Source organism: Megascapheus bottae, chromosome 8 (assembly GCF_031878675.1).
Source record: "Megascapheus bottae isolate mThoBot1 chromosome 8, mThoBot2.hap1, whole genome shotgun sequence".
Classification (NCBI taxonomy): domain Eukaryota; kingdom Metazoa; phylum Chordata; class Mammalia; order Rodentia; family Geomyidae; genus Megascapheus; species Megascapheus bottae.
Window position 1 is genome coordinate 62,654,247 of NC_143516.1, and position 21,239 is coordinate 62,675,485.

Sequence of the window (21,239 nt, forward strand, 5' to 3'; positions counted from 1 at the left end):
TAGTGCAGGGTGACAAAGAAGGATCCAACTTTAGTTTTCTGCAGGTGCTTAGCCAGTTCTGCCAGCACAACTTGTTGAAGAGGCTGTCTTTCTTCCATTCTATTTTTTTGGCTCCCTTGTCAAAGATTAGGTGGCCATAGGTCTGTGGTTTAATATCTGGGTCCTCAGTTCTATTCCATTGGTCTTCAGGCCTGTTCCTGTGCCAGTACCAAGCTGTTTTGATAATTATAGCTCTGTAATAGAGTCTAAAGTTTGGAATTGAAATTCCTCCAGCGCTGTTCTTTCTGCTAAGAAGTGTTTTTGCTATACGGGGTCTTTTATTATTCCATATGAAATTTTGGATTGCCTCTTCTATTTCTTTAAAGAATGACATTGGGATATTGATGGGTATTGTGTTGAATTTGTAGATAGCTCTTGGCAAGATTGTCATTTTCCCAATGTTGATTCTTCCAATCCAGGAGCATGGGAGGTTTTTCCATTTCCTTAGTTCTGCTTTAATTTCCTTTTTTAGGGTTTTAAAGTTTTCATCAAAAAGGTCCTTTACATTCTTAGTTAAGCTAATTCCTAGGTACTTTATTTTCTTTGAGGCTATTTGAAAGGAGTTGCTTTCCTGATTATTGCCTCGTTCCTCTCACTGTTGGCGTAAAGGAAGGCAGTTGATTTTTGAGGGTTGATTTTATAGCCTGCTACTCTTCCAAAGCTTTGAATCAGCTCAAGGAGCTTAGGAGTAGAGTCTATAGGATTCTTTAAATACAGAATCATGTCATCTGCAAAGAGGGATAGTTTTATTTCCTCTTTCCTTACTTGGATCCCCTTTATGCTTGCTTCTTGCCTTATTGCACTGGCTAGGAATTCTAGTACTATGTTAAAGAGTAGTGGAGAGAGTGGGCATCCTTGTCTCGTTCCTGATTTTAGAGGGAATGGCTTTAGCTTTTCACCATTAAGTGTAATACTAGCAGTGGGTTTCTCATACACAGCCTTTATTACATTGAGGAATGTTCCATGGATTCCTAGTTTCTCCAGAGCTTTTAACATAAAGGGGTGTTGGATCTTGTCAAATGCCTTTTCCGCGTCTATTGAGACAATCATGTGATTTTTGTCCTTGCTCCTGTTGATGTGTTGAATGATATTAATTGGTTTGCGTATGTTGAACCAGCTTTGCCTCCCTGTGATGAATCCAGTTTGATCATGGTGTATAATTTTTTTGATGAGTTGTTGTAGACGGTTGGCCCGTATTTTGTTGAGAAGTTTTGCATCGATGTTCATCAAAGATATAGGTCTATAGTTCTCTTTCTTTGATGAATCTCTGTCTGGTTTGGGGATGAGGGTTATACTGGCTTCATAGAATGAGTTTGGTAAGGAACCTTCATTTTCAATTTCGTTGAAGAGCTTGAGGAGTATTGGTGTTAGCTCTGCTTTGAAGACCTTATAGAATTCAGCTCTGAATCCATCTGGCCCTGGGCTTTTCTTAGGTGGAAGTTCTCTAATTGCCATTTCTATTTCAGAGCTTGAAATAGGCCTGTTGAGTTCGCTTAGTTCTTCTTGGTTCAGTGTGGATATGTTAATATTGGCTAGGAATTCATCCATTTCATCTAGATTCTCAAATTCGTTGGCGTAAAGGTTTGAGAAGTGTTCCCTCATGATATTCTGGATCTTGGTAATTTCTGTCGTGATATCACCATTTTCATCTGCGATTTTGTTTATTTCGATATGCTCTCTTCTTTTTTTGGTAAGATTTGCTAAGGGCTTGTCAATTTTGTTAATTCTTTCAAAGAACCAACTCCTTGTTTTGTTGATTCTTTCTATAGTTTTTTTGGATTCCAAATCATTTAATTCTGCTTTGATTTTAATAATTTGCTTTCTTCTACTGGGATTAGGGTTGGTTTGTTGCTCTTTTTCCAGGAGCTTAAGGTGAGACATTAACTTGTTGGTTTGCAATTTTTCCAACTTGTTGTTGTAGGCACTCAGCACTATAAATTTTCCTCTGAGTACTGCCTTTGCTGTGTCGCAAAGGAGTTGGTATTTTGTGTGCTCCTTACTGTTAAATTTCATAAACTGTTGGATTTCTGTTCTGATCTCTTCGATGACCCATTGGTGATTCAACAGTGTTTGAACGCTCAAATCTTAATCCTTTGATCTGAGCCTCCTGAGCAGCTAGGACTTCAGGCGTGACCCACCACCAGCACAGGGCAGATGTTTTGTTTTTGGCATTATTACTGGATATTAGTGATATAATGAAAATAAGTTTCTTTTCTAAATTTAGAAAATCATTATGCATTATAGAGCCTTTGCAGTTAGTCACTATTCTTTTTTTAAATGTAATAAATATATATTTTTTCGTATATTTTTTATTGTAATTAATAGAAGGGTTACATTATATTCGCCAGATGCATTAATTCACATACATTGATACCCTTTCTCATGTCTTGGTCCCCATTTCCCTCTCCCCCACCCCCATTAATGTCACTATTCTAAAACGAATGATATTTTTTGTCTACTTTGTGAAGTCTTTAGAAATTGTGTATTTGAATGTGGCACTTTAATTACGCAGATTCCAGCAATGGATAGGAGAATCATTACACCATATCAAGAAGGACCGGATATTAGTTATCTGGAAGTAGAAGATGGGGATGTCTTCTTGAAAGAAGAAATAAGTGTGGAACAAAATTATTCGTAAGTTCTTTTCTTCCTTTCTGTCTTCCTTCCTCTTATTGCTGCTTGGGATACATGAAACTTATTTGCATTTGAATAATAAATTGAGGAATTCCAACACAATAAATATTTATGTTCTTTTGTAGTTTTGGTTTAAGGCAAAGTAATATTTATTGTACATAAAGTATAAATGTGAAAAGTATCATACAGTGATCAGGTTAGACAGATTGTGCAAATACACTGATCTTACACTCCTCTCCCAGACCTGCTGAGCTTATGGAAAAAGATGCTCTGGGGCAGAGAGCCTAGGAAGGGAACATACAGTTATGTGGAGGTGTTAATGGTTTGTGTCTCTTTAGTGCCTACTGTGGCACAAGTCAGTGTTTTGTTTTCCAGAGTATTTTCCTTTATGCCATCTTGGTGTTCAAACTTTCTTTTGAAATCTAGGTTTAAAACAAGCGCACAGTGAAACCATTCGCTGCTGCCACTAGACCCTACCTGTGTTTGTCCACAACACTTTTTTGTTCACTAACATGCATTATTTTTCTAACTTAATTCATTAAAAAAAAAAAAAACACTTTAACATTTGCTTTTTCCTAGGGAAACTATGTTTAAGAAAGCAAAAGCTAAAGCTAAAAAGAAGCCACGTAAACGCTCAGATAGTTCTGGCGGTTACAACCTTTCAGATATTATTCAGAGCCTGCCATCCACAGGTCAGTGGGAAGTTTTCAGCATACATTTTCACTTCTGGTCTTTGATGTTTCTATTTATTTTCTAATTCCTCTAACATGATTAAATACTATCATATGCTGCTTTCTGGGGCTACTGAAATAGAAGATAGTTCTTACAAGGCTACAGAAAATGCTAACATACTGTGATAAGTACTCTGACATTTTCTTTGGCCACTCAGAAGAGGTATTCCAAGTAATCTGAGATCAAAGAGAACCTCTTAAAGCAACGTGATACTCAAGGTAGATCTTGAAGAATGAAGAGATAAATATGAAGATGGATGTCCTAACAAAGGGAGTGACGTTTAGCCTAGAGATCATAGAGTTAGCCGAGCATCATTAGCATATATAGTGTAGCCTGGCCTGGCTGCATAGTGTAAGTCCAGATAGAGTCAGGTTTGATAATGTCAGATTTTGGAGGTACTTTATGGAATTTGGATTTTATTCTAATGATTGTGGGCAGCCATTGGTAAATTTTAAAATAATGTTTGACTACATGTTTTTAGAATGACCAACCTGTCCAGTGGCATTGAGGATTAGAAGTGCGCAAAGTATAGAAGGGATAGTATTATGTTAAATCAGTTAAAATTTGTCATTTCTCCAAGGAGAGGCCATTTATATATACAAAGACTCTAGTAGTAGAATACAGCACGTTTTGTATCAAGGCATTATTGTGAGCCAAGTAAAGTTTGGAAGTAAAGGTTATATAATTGTTCTCAATCTTTTAATTTACTGAAAAGAAGAAAAATAACATGCAAGTGTGTATACTCTTTATTCAGATTCATTTTTAATTCCTTACATTAGTTTTTTCTTGTCTGTATTTGTGTGTGTGTGTGTGTGTGTGTGTGTGTGTGTGTGTGAGAGAGAGAGAGAGAGAGAGAGAGAGAGAGAGAGAGAGAGAGAGAGAGAGAGAGAGAGAGAGAGAGAGACTTTTTTTGCTGGTCTTGGGGCCTGAACTTAGCCTGGGCACTGTCTTTGAGTCTCTGTGCTAAGCTAGCACTCTACTACTTGAGCCACAGTGCCACTTCCAGCCTTTTCTGAGTAGTTTGTTGGAGGTAGGAGTCTCACAGACTTTTCTGCCCAGGCTGGCTTCGAACTATGATCTTTAGAACTCAGCCTTCTGAGTAGCTATGATTATAGGCTTGACCTTTTCATTCACTCAATAAATTGTAGGCATTGTCTCTAATATTTTTATATGAATTCATGTTTTATATGAATCTCTTGAGAATTAGAACATTCTTCTGTACAACCAGAGTATCAGCAGAGTATCATGCCTAAGATAGTTAATGTAATTTACCAGTACTACCTAGTATTACATTTTATATCCATGTCTCCCTAATTATTAAAAAAAATTGATATAGCCTTTTTTTGTTTTAATCTTTTAAAAATAGAATCCATTGTCAGGGTTAACATTGCTTTTTCTTATTCATGTCTCTTATTTAGAACCATCTCCTAAGACACATTTTCATTTTGTATTGCAGTTTTAAAACGTGTAGGCTGTGTGTGTTACAGGCCACATCTGTCTGATCTATATTAAACCTTCTAAAGTTCCAATATTTTTGTCAGATAAAACATGAGACTGCATTGTGGCTTTTGGAAATGAGAGGTGTGTTCATCTATGCAGTAAGGCATTACCTGGAATGATTTTCTGTTATAAGTACTTTTATCGTCGGTTACTTCTGTTGGAATGACTTGGAGTAGAACAGAAAACTGTTGTTTTGTGCCTCTTGACTATAATACATGTATGTTTAATGCTTATTTCTTTCTTTGTTCATGACTTAGGATTGTTGAAGTCTGGTAAGACCAATTCTGTGGAATCTCTTCCGGAACTGTTGACATCAGACTCTGAAGGAAGCTATGCTGGTATGGGCAGCCCGAGGGGGTTACAGTCCCCCGATTTCACTGCAGGCTTTCATTCAGAAAACATGGAGGTTTGTTTTGTAAACAAAGCCTTTTTACCTTTAGTGTTTACTTCCAAAGACAAGTTACCTTTAGATTTTCATTATATTTGATGTGACATAAAATACTTTCCTTGATATATGAAAGCATGAAATTACGTAGTGTTAGTTTTCTCACATCCATGTGACCATTATGGTTTTGAGTTCTTCATTAATATTTCTTTTTTGGTTACACTATGTTTACATATATGTATATATTAAATTGTATTTTATTGCCAGGTGATAGATAGAGGGGTTACAGTTACATTCTCCTGGTAGTGGGAACATTACTTCTTCAACATTGATACCCCTTCCCATGTTTTTCTCCCACTTTCCTCACCCCCACCCTGTTAATATTATTTCTGTAAATGAAATATAATGTTTATATAAAATGTTGACATAAAATATATGTGTGGTTAAATCACTGAAATATATTTAAGGAAATGTCAGTCCACGTAGATTTTGAAAATAAGTCACATCTCAATATGTAGTCTTTTTCTTTCATGGTATTGATTAGACAGAACAGTTTGGGAAGACTGAGTACTTTGAATCCAGTATAATTGAGCTGAAATATTCCTAGTCTGAGTAACTCTTGGGGAGACATCAGTTAACATTTTGTTTCACAGTCCTTAGTCACTAACAGTGGAAATGTCTAGCTTATTAAGAGGTAGAATCAATTAATTCTAATCTAGGCCACCTCAAGGTTTGATTTTTTGTTTGTTTGTTTTTTAATGTAACATAGAAGATTATAGAAGGCAGTTGTTGCAAGATAAGTCTTGAAGTACCAGAAGACTACCCTGGCAATGCAAAGACCATTTAGCACCTTACTTGACTCTTTTTTTTTTTCTCCTTGGCTGGTACCGAGGCTTGATTTCTGGGCCTCACCCTTAATCGCCTTGCTTATTTACTTTACCAATTGACCTTGCTTTCAGCCCACTTGTTTCTGGTTATTTTGGAGCTGGAGTCTTTCAAACATTTTTGCCTGGTCTGACTTAAGTTGCAGTCCTCCAGCTTCCTGAGTAGCTAGGATTACTGATATGAGTCATAAGCACCCCTTAACTGAGTAGCTTCAGGGTCCACTGTTCTTTGATTTTAATTCAGAATATTTTTACTATATTTACAATTACAGGAAATTTCATTCTCTTTTCTATTTAATGTCCTGGACATTAATTTTAAATTTGAGCAGCATTTGTTTTTTAGCATTTTATTTTTATGAATAGGAATTTATGTTTTTCTGATTATTCTTTTGTCAATCATGTGGCTTGAACTCTGAGCCTGGGTGCTGTCCCTGAGCTCTTCAACTCAAGATTAGCACTCTACTACTTGGGCAACAGCGACACTTCCAGTTTTCTGGTGGTTAATTGGAGATAGGAGTCTGACGGGGACTTTAGTGTCTGTGCTGGCTTTGACTATGATCCTCAAATCTCAGCCTCCTGAGTAGCTAGGATTATAAGCATGAACCACCGATATCTTGCTAAAGTAAATTATTTTTGTTATTGGTCGTGGGGCTTAACTCTGGGCCTTGGTGCTGTCCCTGAGTTCTTCAGCTCAAGGCTAGTGCTCTACCAGTGAGCCATAGCACCACTAGATAGGAATTTAATACCTATGCTTAATACCCTACAGATTATTCTTCAAGCTAAATTATCATCAGTGATGTGGTTTAAGTATTGGTTAAAGTGATTAACTATAAAATGTAAATTGAAAATGCTAGGTGATTTATTTTGATGAGATTTTAGTAGCTGGGCACTGGTGGCTATGTATGTTAACCACTGAAATAGAGCCTGCCATTCCTAACTTTTTAAATTTATTTTTCTTTCCCACAGGGGAAAATTAAACCTTATAGTAATGGTACCCCTCCTGTATATACTAGGGAAGATTTAAAGTCATGGGAAAAATTGTCAGGGCTTCCAATGACGGCTCCACAGTCCATTCCTAGCAACAGGACTGACACCACGAGTTCTTCCAATTGGGTTTCCGGCTCCTTCAGGTAAGGTTTTTCACTTTGTTTTGTACTCCTGAGGCATTCCCATCCAGGGGTCAGTCATTGACACTAAAATATTTATTCTAATACACAGAATTACTGTATGCATGCAAATTTCTAACCTTCTATAAAAATAGGTCTCTCTCTACTCCCTAGAAAAAGTTGTTGCCTGTGTATTAAGTCTGTGAATAACAAATAATAAATGCTGTAGTTTTACTTACTCTGAAAATCTCTTTATGTATGATATGTGTGTGTTTATGTGTGACTTATTGATTCATTTTCTTCTTAATTAATACATATTAGTTAAAGCATCTCCTAGAGGGAGCTAAGGGTTAGTAAAGGTGCTAGTTGTAGTTAGGAGAAAGTTCTGATCTTCTTAATTCATTGCAATCTTAATTCATTAATTTATTACAAAATAAATGAAAGTAGACATGGAAAGTTTATTTTCACCATGAAGTATTTGAGATGATGGCTTTACTTTCGTATTGAACATTGTACAATGTGGACATGTATGGAAACACCACGGGCTATCTCATGAGTATATATATTTTTATAGGTTGAAATTAAAAATTAAATAAAATTCAAAAGCAATAGTGACTTTCCATATCCCTCTTGGAAAGACTTTTTTGTCATTTGTTTGCTTAATTCATGTTTTGCAACACCTTAAAGGGTGCTTAAAATTTTACAAAATGTATTGACCTGGAGCTGGGCGCCTAGCCTAGTGGTAAAGTGCTTGCCTAGCATGTCATGTACAAAGCTCTGAGTTTGATTCTTCAGTACCACACACACAGAAAAAGCTAGAAATTATGCTGTGGCTCAAGTAGTAGAGCACTATCCTTGAGAAAGCCCAAGGATAGTGCTCAGGCCCTGAGTTCAAGACCCAGGACTGGCAAAAAAATAAAAAAAGAATGTATTGGCTTTCACAGGTAATTTTCTGAGGATATCCACTGAGATTATACTATCTCTTGGCTTTGCCAAGAGATATGGCTTTTCCTGTGTATAGCAATATCAAGTGTAGATGTAGTTAGTTGTGAGTAGAATAGTCTTGTTCTTGCTGTTGGTCTTGATGCATGTCCCACAGTGATGACCTGCTAAAACTGAAGCTTGACGGCTGATGGTCATTAGAACCATTTGTATAATTCTTTTGACATATGCTGTTTCCCACAGTTAGAACAAATACCACAGTATTACTTCATGGTCTAAAGGTTGTTCAGAAATTAGCCTCAGGTATTTTGCTATTCTAAGTAAACAAATTGGAGCATAGGCAGCTTGTTACAATGGAAATGTCTTCTAGTTACCAGTGTTAGAATACCCTTAAGCATGTTACCTAAGCAACTTGATATAGCTTGGTAGCAATGTAGTTTGTCTATTTCAGTACCTGCCATCAATAAGGGTCACTCTTGTCAATATTAATGCATATATAAACATTCCTACATTCACTCTGAAGTATTACCTAGCAAGAATAAAGAGTGGGATTTACAACTAAAAGGAAACAAAATAACAGGACACCCTTGAATATGTCAGTGTGATTTACTTATAACTGTATTGAGGATTTCATTAGATAAGAAACTATTTCTAACCATCATAGGAGTATGTTTTTATGATACATCACTTTGAGAAAGCCTCCAGTATTGTAGAATATCCTCCAGTTTTCTAATGAATGTGTTTTTGCTTAATGTAGTAGTAAGAACTTTATTTGTTAAAATAGATTGGGAGGAATACAATTTTAAGCTTCATGCATCCCGAAGGATAAAAATCTAATTAGATCTTTAATGAATTCTTTTTGCCTAATTTAAATAACATTCCAAATTTGTCTTTAAGTGTTTAGCTTTTATTTCTTTAGTAAAAGAATTCTAGGAATATCATGTAAGTTTATTAGTTTGGTTATATAGTCATTGTTACTGTGTATGCATAAATAAAAGTAGCTATCATTCAAATGCGCTTTTTGATTGAAAGGGGCTATGGCTGACAAATCAAAATTATATTATCAATTCTACATGTAATTTGAGTTTCAGTTATTTCTGGGGTTTACTTTAGTAGGTAATCAAATGCTTTATAAAGTAATTTTTTTTTCTTTGTTTTAGTCCTGTCAGTCCTCCTGTTGTGGATCTCAGAACCATCATGGAAATAGAAGAAAGTAGACAAAAATGTGGAGCTACACCAAAATCAAATTTAGGGTCGGTTAAAGCATCATGAAAAAAAAGGAAGCCATATACTACTGGTTTTTTGTTTTTCCTTGAAGAACTAGAAAAGGCTCCTGGATCTTTCCCATTATTCTTTTGCATTTATTCTAATAGTTATAAGCCAGTTTACACTTAATCTAACCTGTATAACCTTTATTTAAACATGTAGTAAAGATTGAATTGGTAGACCAGCTCTTGCTGAATACAGATTACATGCTATAAACTTGACTCTAAATGGTCATTGTAATCTATTTCTGAACAAAATCTAAAGATTTGGGTTTGTGGTTGAAGCTCCTCTTGAAAAGTATGATATGTAGGTGATATATCTATTAGCTATTACTTGATCATTTATAATGTAGACTGATATTATCAGACTGTTGGAATTGTGAACAATTTGATCCCCAAATAGTAAAATCACAACAGATAAATAGGAAATACCATTATCTAAAAACATTCATTAAGCAAAAATGATACAAATTGGTTTAATTTCATTTTTAGCAAATGATTTCTTTCTTTTTTTTGTCAGTCATGGGACTTGAAGTCTGGGCCTGTGCATTGTCCCTGAGCTCTTCTGTTCAAGGCTACTGGCCTACCCCTTGAGCCACAGCACCACTTCCAAATGATTTCTTTATAAAATAGGCTTTCTCAGAATTAGTGAAACCAGTGGACTAATTTGTTTATTGTAATTGAATTTTTAGAAAAGTAATTTCCCATGGAGTTAAGCTTTCCCAAAAGCAGCGAAAAATGATTGCATTGACTACCAAAGAAAATAATTCGGGAGCCAGTGGCATGGAAGCAGTTTTAACTGCGCCTTCAAAATCCCCCAAACCTGCATGGTATGATTTTCGTTTTTATTAAAATTGACATAGTGCTGGCAGCTTAAGATGGTTCTTGACTTGTATGTTTATAAACTGGCTTCTGTTAAAGTCTTAAAATATCTCATTCTCTACTTGTTGTTAAGCATTAGAACTTGGGAAACAATGACTTTTTCTGTTTTTGTTCTTGTTCTACTTTTGAATATATTGATAAGGACTTAGTGGTTCGATTACTTTTCAGGTGTATATGTTGTCTTCTCTTGGTATCTGTCCTATCCCTTCCCTTGCTCACATGACTTCCCAGCTGGCACCTTGGGGATTTCCCTTGTCTTCCTCTAGTGCCCAGTCTTGTTTCCTGTCTTCTGCCTTCTGTCTGGCTTGTTCTTTATTTCCAAGTACTATGACTCCAGTGGTTTTCTGATAAGAGTTTTGGAGATTTTATATCCATGGAAATGTTTTTTTTACTCATTTATTATTGATGTGGGGAAGGGAATATGTGAGTTTTTGTTTGTTTTGTAAATTCACAACTGGTACTCTACTACTTGAATCACAATTCCGCTTTTGTGTCTGTACGGTTTATTGATAAGTCTCACCGACTTTCCTGCCCAGACTGTTTCAAATCATAACCTCCTGAGTTGCTAAGATTATAGGCAGAAAACCGCCAGTGTCTGGCTAGTGGTGCCTTTTTTATAGTATTCTATTCTGGTGTCATAGATCCATGTACGAAATATGTATCCATCAGGAGTAGGAGCAGAAGCATGGTTTCTTAGAAGACAGCTTAACAGGGAAGCTAAGTGAGGGCCTAGGGAACTTTACTTCAGACCTGGTACCACTTCCCAATGAACAAACAAAAGTGTACATGTATGTCGGCAACATGTGTAAGAATGTTCTTATCGGGTTTGTTTTATTTTGTTTTGTTTTTTGCCAGTCCTGGGGCTTGAACTCAAGGCCTAAACACTGTCCTTGGGCTTGAACTCAAGACTAGAGCTCTACCGCCTTGAGCCACAACACCACTTCCACCTTTTCTATATATGTGGTTCTGAGAAATCAAACTCGGGTCTTCGTGCATGCTAGGCCAAACTCGAGGCCCTGTTCTTATCATTTATAATAGCTAAAACTAGTAACAACCTGGTTGTCAGCAGTAAATAAATAAGACTTTTCTAAAATACTAGAACATTTACAGTGATTTAAAAAAATGCATTATGACTGAATAAAGAGATGTGTTTGAATCTCAGCAATATAATATTGAAAAAAGAAACCAATCAGAAATAAAAATTATACCACATAATTTGATGAGTGGGCAGTTTGAAGTGTCTGTTGATGGACGCTGATGTGTGTTCATTGTTCTCTGCATACCTTGTCCCTTGTGCTGGAGTGCCCATGCCTCCGACCAGGGGTGGCCATGGCTCCTGGCATTTTCCTTGTCCTTTGGGGCCTGGTGATTGTCTGCTAGGTTTTCTAAAGAAAAGACTAAGTTTTCTTAAATGGTGTGAACTAAACTGTCATCCTCCCAAGACTTTCATGTCTCCCATCAAAGGTGGGAGAGTTTTTGGCTTCTGTTTCAGTCACACCCTCAGCCTTCTGAGTCCCACAGCTCACCAGGCTGGCTAAAGTTTTCTTATGCATTTCTCCGTAAGATTCAGAAGCTTCATTTTGTGAATGCACTGTTGAGTCTGCTAAGTTTTTCCAAGTAAATTTGTATTTTAAACATTGTGTTACAAGTCTTGAAATAACACTTTGTTTTCTTTTTAGCTCCATTTGATGGAGCTAAAAAGATATGCCTGTTCCTTAAGTCATTCTTAGTATATTTTTTGTTATTCAAAGAATAGTTACACTAACTACTTTAATAACATGGCTAACTCTGACATCTTTATTTCCTTTTTGTTTTTCCTACCTCCCTCTGTTCCTTCTTTCTTTTGTTTTTGGAGTACTGGCGTTTGAATGTAGGGTATCATGGCTCTGTGCTGTCTGTACTTGCTTGCTTGGCTGCTGTTCTACTCTTGAGCCACATCTCTGGCTACCTTTCTGCTATTTTGGAGATGGAGTCTCTGAAACTTTTCTGCCCCAACTGGCTTTGAACCATGATCCTCTGGATTTTAGCCTCCTGAACAGCTAAAATTACATGCATGAGCCTCTGGCACCTAGCTCATTGTTTTCTTCTCATTTTTACAGCAAGAATCAAACTCATATAGAAAATTGCATTATATATTTTTATAAAGTTTTGGGTTTGTGTTCTGTAGTGTACAAGACCAGGACTCAAACTCATTCATTGGCTATTACTCCACCAACTGAGCCATGCCTCCAATCCTCAAAATGGATTTTAATGCATGATCTCTCCTTTGTTTTACAGGGCCTCTCCTGTGCATTCAGTTTCATCCAAGTCATTCCGGGATTTCTTGCTAGAAGAAAAAAAGTCTGTTACTGGCCATAGTTCAGGAGACCATGTCAGAAAAGTTTGTTTTAAAGGAATTGAAAGTTCTCAGTCTTCCAAAGTTGTAAGGTAACCAAGTAAACTTAAAACTTAAATATTTTCTATGCTGTAGTCTTCTCTGAAATAATTTTTAAACTTTTATGAAGCAGATTACACATTCAGAGTTAAAGTTAGCATATTTTCTTCCTCTTTAAAAAAAATACCAGTTTACCTCAGCTAGTATTATGCATGCATTTGAAATAAAATTCAAAGTTTTGTCATGTCATCTATACCCTCCAAATCTTTGTCTTATTCAAGACAGTGTAATCATCATTTGCAGAAGTTTCCGTGTTCCTTCTTTTTTCCCTCCCCTCCCCTCTCCCCACTCCGGAGTTGAGCTTTGTCCTGAGCTTCTTTTGCTCAAGGCTAGCACTCTACTGCTTAAGCCACAGCTCTACTTCCTGACTTCAGCCTTTCTTATTTTGAGAAATTAGTTTTGCATCATACTTCCCTTTTCCCTTCCTTCCTCTCTCCCTTCTCTTCTCTCTTCTCTTTCTCCCCCCCCCACCCCTTTTTTTTTGTAGTGAAAGTGGCAGGGAAGTTTATTAGGAAAGACGGAAAGCAGGCCATCTCTAGAGGGAGAATAATCTAGCTCTTTATTTATTCTTTTTTTCTTTTTCAGTTTCAATAAAATAGGGAATTTTATTGTGATATTTCCATGTACACATATAATGTACTTGGATTACATTCACCCCCTGTAGTGTTCACTCTTCTTCTGTGTCTTCTCTCCACTTGTGAGAGCAATTTTTATTAACAAGTTTTATGCTGTTCCCATATGTGAATATGAAGCACTTTGATTGTGTTCACTCCCCTTTGCCCTCCCCCTCATCTCCCTCAATCCCTCAATCTTAACCCTTACACAATTATTTATTTGTTTGTTTGTTTTCTGGTCGTGGGCCTTGAACTCTGGGTACCTGAGCTCTCAAGCTCAAGTCTACCACCTTACCCCTTGAGCCACAGCACCACTTCTGGTTTTCCAAGGGTTAATTGGCGATAAGACTCTCAAGGACTTTACTGTCCAGGCTGACTTTGAATTGCCATCCTCAGATCTCAGCTTCCTGAGTAGCTAGGATTTCAGGTGTGAGCCATCATGCCCAGTGCTGTTCATTTTTTAGGGTCTAGATTATGCATATGAGAGACAGCACCCATGGTTTGTTTTTCTCAGTGTCTTGATCTAGCATATTTCACGTAGCACAATAATTTCAAGTTTCATATATTTTCTGGCAAGCAATCCTTTTTTTTTTTTTTTTTTTTTGCTAGTTCTGAAGCTTGAACTCAGGGACTGGGCATTGTCCTTGGGCTTTCTCAAGGCTAGTTCACTACCACTTGAGCCATAGCACCACCTCTGTCTTTTTTTGTGTATGTGGAATTGAACCCAGAGCTTCATGCATGGTAGGCAAGCATTTTACCACTAGGCCATGCTCTGGGCCATGCATCCTTCTTAATAGGACCAATAATCCATGTGTGCTGATAGCACATTTTGCATCTTCATCAGCTGATGAACATGTTGACTGATTCTGTTGTTGTAAACTATTGTGAACAGTGCTGTTACACACATAGGATTGCCAGTATGTCTAGTGTGTGATGTCTTAAATTTCTTTACATCTCTGACCAGGAGAGAGTGATCTAACAGGGTCACATGGTTTTTTAGTTTTTGAGAAGCCTTCATCAGATTTGGAATTAAACCTTTGAGAGCTCCATGAATCCTGCCACCCATGAAGTTGTTTTTTTTTTTTTTTTTTTTTTTGCCAGTCCTGGGCTTGAGCTCAGGGCCTGAGCACTGTCCTTGGACTTTCTCAAGGCTAGAGCTCTACCACTTGAGCCTCAGCACCACTTCCGGCTTTTTTCTATGTATGTGGTACCAAGGAATTGAACCCGGGTCTTCGTGCATGCTAGGCAAGCACTTTAACCACTAGGCCAAACTCCCGGCCCTGAAGTTTTATCTTTCAATATGATTTTTCTCTTGTAGCCTGCTGGCCTCCTCATTGTTCCCAAATATATTTTATTTCTTTCTCTTTCCCTTTTACTAATTCTGACTCTTTCACATTCAGTCATGGTTTAGAGAAGTCTGACTTCCTTTAGTGGCTCAGAAACCCATTATTCCTCCTACAACTTTTGTGTCTGTGCCAGGGAAACTGGAGGTTGAACTCAGGACCTTGTGCTCATGATTGGCCTTTTTACTTATGAACGATGCTCTTTCACTTGTGCTCACCCCCAGTTTGATTTGTTTTTGCTGGCTTGTTGGAGATAAAAAGTCTCCTGAATTTGTGTGTACTATCTGGCTTCAAAGTGTGATTCTCAGTTCTCAGCTCTTTGAGTAGCTAGGATCACAGGCCTGAGCCACTGGTGCCTGGCTATCTTTTATAGCTTAACATTTGCCCATTGGTAGTATTCTCATGTCTTGGCACTTAACCACAGATTCCCTGAGAGCCAGGAGAATATCTGTCACCAGTGCTTGGAATGGTTCCTAGCAAGGACTGGGCCCCCAGTGAAAATTTGGTAAAAAACCACATGAGTAAATGTGTGCAAACTGTAGCTAGTTTCAAATAACATTTGTTTTTTGACATATCTCAGTTTATAAATTTAAAACTCTGAAAATTAAGTTTATTTTTTGAAATTTCTTGTTTACTGTATTAAGTTAATGTTAATTTTGTTAATTATTAAATTTTTCCTTAGATTAGTTGCTATTCCGAAACAAACTCTAAAGGCTCTGTGGTTCTGTAGCTGATCACTAGAGTGTGCTGCAGCATTAGTAGTCTTGATTGTGGGAACTGGCAGTAAGCTGCTTGGAAGGTTAAATGGGAGGAGTCAATAGCTCAGGGCTATGGTTGTTCCTGTTTTTAACAGCTATGTTTGGTATTGCCAGTCACACTCCAGAGTTCTATTTCACCACAGTAAGTATATAAGTAAAGAGCTAGCTTTCATAACAAAGGAAATGTAAACATTGTAGGCAGAGAAAGCTGTTTATTCACAAAGTCTTGGTATACTTACTGGCAGCACATTTTACTTTCCTCTGCTGAATGTGTATGAAAATAGGATACACAAGCCCAGCCTTAACTGGATTTGAATTACTTGATAAATCCAAATGCACATATATATAAGTTAAATGAGAATAAGAGTGAAGTTGCAATGTAGTATTATTGTATGGATGAGATCACAAGGCCATGGATGAGCCATAATAAAACAGTGTGAAGCCACTTTGTACTAGTGATGAAGTTCTTTATGGAGGGGAAAGAAGCTGATCCAGAGCCACTCTTTTAAAAAAAGAAAAAAGAAAGGAAGGAAAGGGAGTGCAGGCTGGCAGTTGTAGCTACTTGGGAGATGAATAGATTGGGGACTGTGGTGAGACCACTTCTTGTCCAGTGGCTGAACATGATGGCAGGGGACTGGAACTCCAGCCACACAGGAAAGGATCAGTAGAAGAACTATAGCCCAGAAAGTGAGACACTCCTCAAAACCAATACCAAGGCCAAAGACACCAGAGACATCCCAAGTGACAGAGGAACAGGCTGTGAGGAGATACCCTGATTCACACTCCAGTTTATACACACGCACATGTACACACACATGCACAGATTGAGAAGATCCTTGTTTGGTTGGTTAGTTGGTTTTGTTTTAAGTACCTTTTTGGCCATTACTGAGACTTGAACTCCAGGTCTTGCACTCTTAGTTTTTTCTTTGGGGCTGGTGTTCTACCACTTGAGCCACACCCTATTTCCAGATTTTTTTTTAATATATTTTTTATTGTAATTAATAGAAGGGTTACATGGTATTTGCCAGATAAATGTTGCCTTATTTCCCACACATTGATACCCTTTCACATGTCGTGGTCCCATTTTATTTCCAGATTTTTTTAATTTCACTAATTGGAGATAAGTATGTGTTGTCTGCCCAGACTGGCCTTGAACTTTGGTTCTCAGCCTCCTGAGAAGCAGTGATTAGAGTGTTAGCCAGTGGCCACTTGGCTTCTATTTCCAAGCCTTTTCTGTTTTTAAGACAGAGAAATTTGAAGTAGAATAGAATGAATAGCATGTTTGTAATAATAGAAACAAGGCATCTGTGTTCTTATAGAAGACATTCTCTGCTCTGAGTGAAAAATCCCAATTTGAATTATCTCTCTGCTACTTATTAACTCAGTTTGAGTCAGGCACATTCATATTTGATTCTGTTAACCTTAGATTCCTAATTTGAATAATGAAAATAGTGTATTTTCTTCACAGATTATCACAAAGATTAAAAGAGATAATGTACATGAATGTATTTTAGCTCGCCTTTAAACTTGTTTGTCCATATATCTAGACCAGATATTTGTTTTCAGTGAATCTTATAGTCTGGTCTTTATTGTTTGTGTCTTTATTTCACTTTTAAATTTCTTCCTCACTCACTTTATTGAATGAAAATAGCTTGCTTTCACATGAACCATCAAAATTTTTGACAATTCTCCATGTATTTGTATAATCAGAACTCTACTTCAGAGCTTCTATCCACTTTAGTTATCTGTCTTCTGTGAAGGCCCTTGGCTATACTGCTCCCTTACCTGTCTCTTAAGTTTCTCTTGTGACCCCTCACTTTCTAATAATACGTACTCTCCTACATTTTTATTTACTGTTGCTTAAATAAAGAAAATATAGAATATTTAAAGTCTTTCAAAATTTTTTGGAGGGTCGGAGTTAAGTTTTAATTAGCTTGATCTTTTTTTTTATCATCTTCCACAGTACTGACACATGCCCAGTAAATTATGTGTAAACAAATTAGCAAGTCGATATTTTAAGTCTTATTCTGCTCATACAGACTTCCATTTGCTCATTGTTGAGAGTATTTGATAAATCAAAAAATCTGTAGCTCTAAATTTTTTCTCCCCCCTCCCCCTTTTTTTGCCATACCTGGAGCTTAAACTCAGGACTTAAACACTTGTCCTTGGGCTTTCTCAAGGCTAGAGCTCTACCACAAGAGCCACAGCATCACTTCCAGTGTTTTCTGTGTATGTGATACCAAGGAATTGAACCAGGGTCTTTGTGCATGCTAGGCAAGCACTCTACCGCTAGGCCAGACTCCCAGCCTATAGTTCCTTTAAAAATAAATCATATGTTCCACTTACTATAGATCTTCCTATTTCCTGAATTACTTACCCCTTTATCTTTGGCTTTCCCGTTCTTCCCTCCAAAGTCCTTCTCAAATGACAGATGTTCTGATTTTGGTTTTATAACGGTAGTGCTTGGTTTGTTACATGACATTTTGTTTTTTCCTCATCTGGCTTAAGAATTTTAACAAATCATATTTTTAATTCCTGTTATATCTGAATTCTAGCTTGTCAAAGTATGTTAATCACCTACAAAATTTGACTGCTAACTATCTGATTTCTCTGTATTTTGAGACTTAGTGCTAAATTTGCATTCATGAAATACTAACGTAAAACATTCTTTGAAAAGTTTTCTGTACTTTGATTATGTATTAAACCTTTATGAATATTAGAAAAAAACAGGCTTTTTCTTTTTTTAACACAAGTAGCTACAGACTATTTTTTTACTTAAAATTTAAAGGTAGGCCCGATGGCACACATTAACTTGTCACCTGAGCCAGGGCCTTACATTTCCTCCTCTGGTAGCTATCAGAGTAGTGAGTAATATTACTAGAGCTTTCATCCTCAGATTTGGTGTTTGTTTTTCAGGAACGCTGCTCATGTTGTCCCTGGACCAGAAGACAGCCATATTTCAGATTTACCACTTCTAGAAAGTCCCAAGTAAGATTCATTTAATAACATTGGACCTCTAAAGCTAAACAGCAGTTTAGAGGATATTAAGAAATCAGAAATACTATGATTTAAATAGAATGAATTATTTGAATACTCTAAAGTTTGATTTTTATTCCAAGTTATATTAATTCTGCTCCAATCTACTTTGTTATTTTCCAAAATTTTCTCAGTGAGGCTGATATAAATAAACTAGTAGTTCTTCTTTTATTCCCCCTTATCATTCTATACTTTTAATCTCCGCAGAGCCTCTAGGCCATCACTCACACTATTCCCGTCTCGCTGCTTTTTGCAGCCCCCACTTCTACCCAGTGTGAGTAGCATTACTAAAGAGTATTTCTGGGGGGAATTTTGTATTGTAAAAATGAGAGGAATCCTAGCTACTCAGGAGACTTGAGATCTGAAGTTCTGATATGAAGCCAGCCCAGGCAGGAAAGTCCATGAGACTCTTACCTCCCATCAACCTCCAGAATACTGGAAGTGGGGCTGTGGCTCAAAGTGGTAGATGGCTAGCCTTGAGTAGCAAAGCTTAGGGACTGCCCAGGCCCCGAATTCAAGACCTACAACCAACAACCAAAAGAACAGGAGAAGTGAATGAGCTGGTTGTGGTTGTGGTTGCAGCCCGTGGTTGTCTTCTCTGACTCCGCCCCCTGCCGTGGCCCCAGTCACCTTTGCATCCATCGTGGAGGAGGAACTGCAACAGGAAGCCGCTCTTACTAGAAGCCGAGAAAAACCCCTGGCTCTCATTCAGGCAAGTGACATACAACCTAAAGAAAAACCATGCTGCAGTTCACTTTTTGGATATATATATATATGTATATATATATACACACACACACACACACACACTAATCTTTGATAGGTGTGTTTATTTCCCAAATTTAAATTTAAATTTTATGTAAGATTAGACTGACATATCCAGTCATTTAAGTATTGATTAATGGTGTTCAGGATAATTAGAATTAATACATTTTGATGAAATATGCATTTTGGCTTTCTCAGGCTTTGACCTCTTAATGTTAGACGTAAATAGAGAATTTGGCAATACCCAATGCTTTATAGTTAATTTCTGTATGAGGAATTTCTATGTGAGGAATGTTCAGTTTCCATAGACTTGGCTGACATGCTAGAGAGCTGGGCGTGGCCACATGGAGATATGTGTCGAGTGTTGTATAGTCTCCTGCAGAGCCCAGGCAGGTTATGGAAAGCATTTCACTAGGGCTAGGGCAGTTGGATTCAAACCCTGAACTTTTGTACTAGTTTTCTCTCTGCTTAGATGCAGGCTCCAGAGGGCAGATATGATTATTCTGGCTCAGGCTGGGTATGTCTTTGCCATGGGGATTTAATTCTGCTGCATTGTATCCATGTGAAATTGGAGTCCTCCAGAGAACCTGGAGTGCTGAGATACCCTGCTTGGTTTCTCCTTTCTCTCCCTCTTTCCAGGTGGAAGAGCGTGCGATACAGGAGTTAATGGTGTTTTACGAGGCCTCTGGCAACCCCGATGAGTTTGTCATGGTGGAAAGGACACCGCAGGGGCCACTGGCAGCGCCCATGTGGAACAAGCATGGGTGCTAGCTCCCTGGGTACCCGAGCCCCATTTCCCATGTGCCGACTGCTGTACCAGCACAGCGGAAAGACTCTAACCCTTCCTCTACACAGAGTGACAGGATGAGACAGGCTTGGATTTCTGTACTGTAGGTGTTTGTTTTTGAATGAGTAAAAACAGTTTACTAGAATTGTGATTTTAGTAATGTATGTGAAATGTGTTGAAGAAAACTAGATTAGTATTACATAGGATTGTTTCTTCTGAATAATCTTAAAAAGATGAGTGAAGTGTAACATTGAAGAGTGATAATTAAAAGCAACTTTTATTTGCGCTAAATAATTTAGAAGATTTAGTCACACACCTGTCACTCTGCTTTTTCACTGTGACGTTGCTGAGCCTGAAGTAGCAGCCTCAGTCCTGACCCTTCCAGCGGTTCCCAGAGCTTGCCACCACAGCTGTTCTGTTCTCGTTGCTTTTTTCATCAAGCTGTTAATGTCGGGTCTGTTGAAGGCTCAGCTTGCTTAAGTGCCATATTTCAGTTTGGACAAGATATTGTCTGTGTTACAGTAGGTGATCAATTACAGTAGAAAGACAGTTTTATCAAAGATAATAATTGCTTTTAAAATTTTTTGTGAATTGCTTCTTTGGGTAGGGAGGGGGAAGACATTACAAAAGCCTAATTGTGAAAGAATCAATTTTGTCAGAGTGTTAAAATGCTCTAAACCAAATTTTTAATTATACATAAAAGATTTGAATAGATAGAAAGGAGATTGGTTTACAACTATCTTTATACTACTGTATAATCAGAAGGTTTAGGAGTCTGGATTATGTGAGTACCGTCCATATAAACCTTGTTTTGTTTACAGTGTGCTGTTTGGTTTGTTTCGGAGCATTTAAAGTTTTAAGAAATGAATGTTAAAACTGCCCTCTAGTACATAGCAGAAGTGGGAAGATTGATGCACTTGTGGAGCATGAATCTCAGGGTGCTTAGAGGCTGACATTCAGTCCACAGAACAGTGCCTGAAAGGAACTCAGTATTTCAGCAGGCATGTAAGCAAAAGTGCAATAAAAAAACAATCTTGATCCATTTCTTACTAATGTGTGTTTGCTGTCTTATCCTGTATTGCTAATAATTCCTCCTGGCATGCTATGTTAATAGCCAGTATCCTGGTAAGCTG

General features: G+C 37.4%; 1 protein-coding gene across 3 annotated transcripts in view; it reads left to right on the forward strand.

Annotated features, from left to right (window-relative positions):
* Ibtk (inhibitor of Bruton tyrosine kinase) overlaps positions 1 to 21,148 on the forward strand; it is a 56,844-nt gene extending 35,696 nt beyond the window's left edge. For all 3 annotated transcript variants that reach the window (XM_090338516.1, XM_090338518.1, XM_090338517.1), the window contains 10 exons: positions 2,552 to 2,673; positions 3,253 to 3,365; positions 5,163 to 5,311; positions 7,141 to 7,304; positions 9,383 to 9,475; positions 10,180 to 10,317; positions 12,647 to 12,796; positions 18,435 to 18,506; positions 19,137 to 19,266; positions 19,959 to 21,148. In XM_090338516.1, coding sequence (XP_090194642.1) covers positions 2,552 to 2,673; positions 3,253 to 3,365; positions 5,163 to 5,311; positions 7,141 to 7,304; positions 9,383 to 9,475; positions 10,180 to 10,317; positions 12,647 to 12,796; positions 18,435 to 18,506; positions 19,137 to 19,266; positions 19,959 to 20,090 — 1,263 coding nt within the window. In that variant the 3' untranslated portion in view covers positions 20,091 to 21,148. The remainder of the gene's footprint in view (positions 1 to 2,551; positions 2,674 to 3,252; positions 3,366 to 5,162; positions 5,312 to 7,140; positions 7,305 to 9,382; positions 9,476 to 10,179; positions 10,318 to 12,646; positions 12,797 to 18,434; positions 18,507 to 19,136; positions 19,267 to 19,958) is intronic.
* Positions 21,149 to 21,239: the final 91 nt, after the last annotated feature.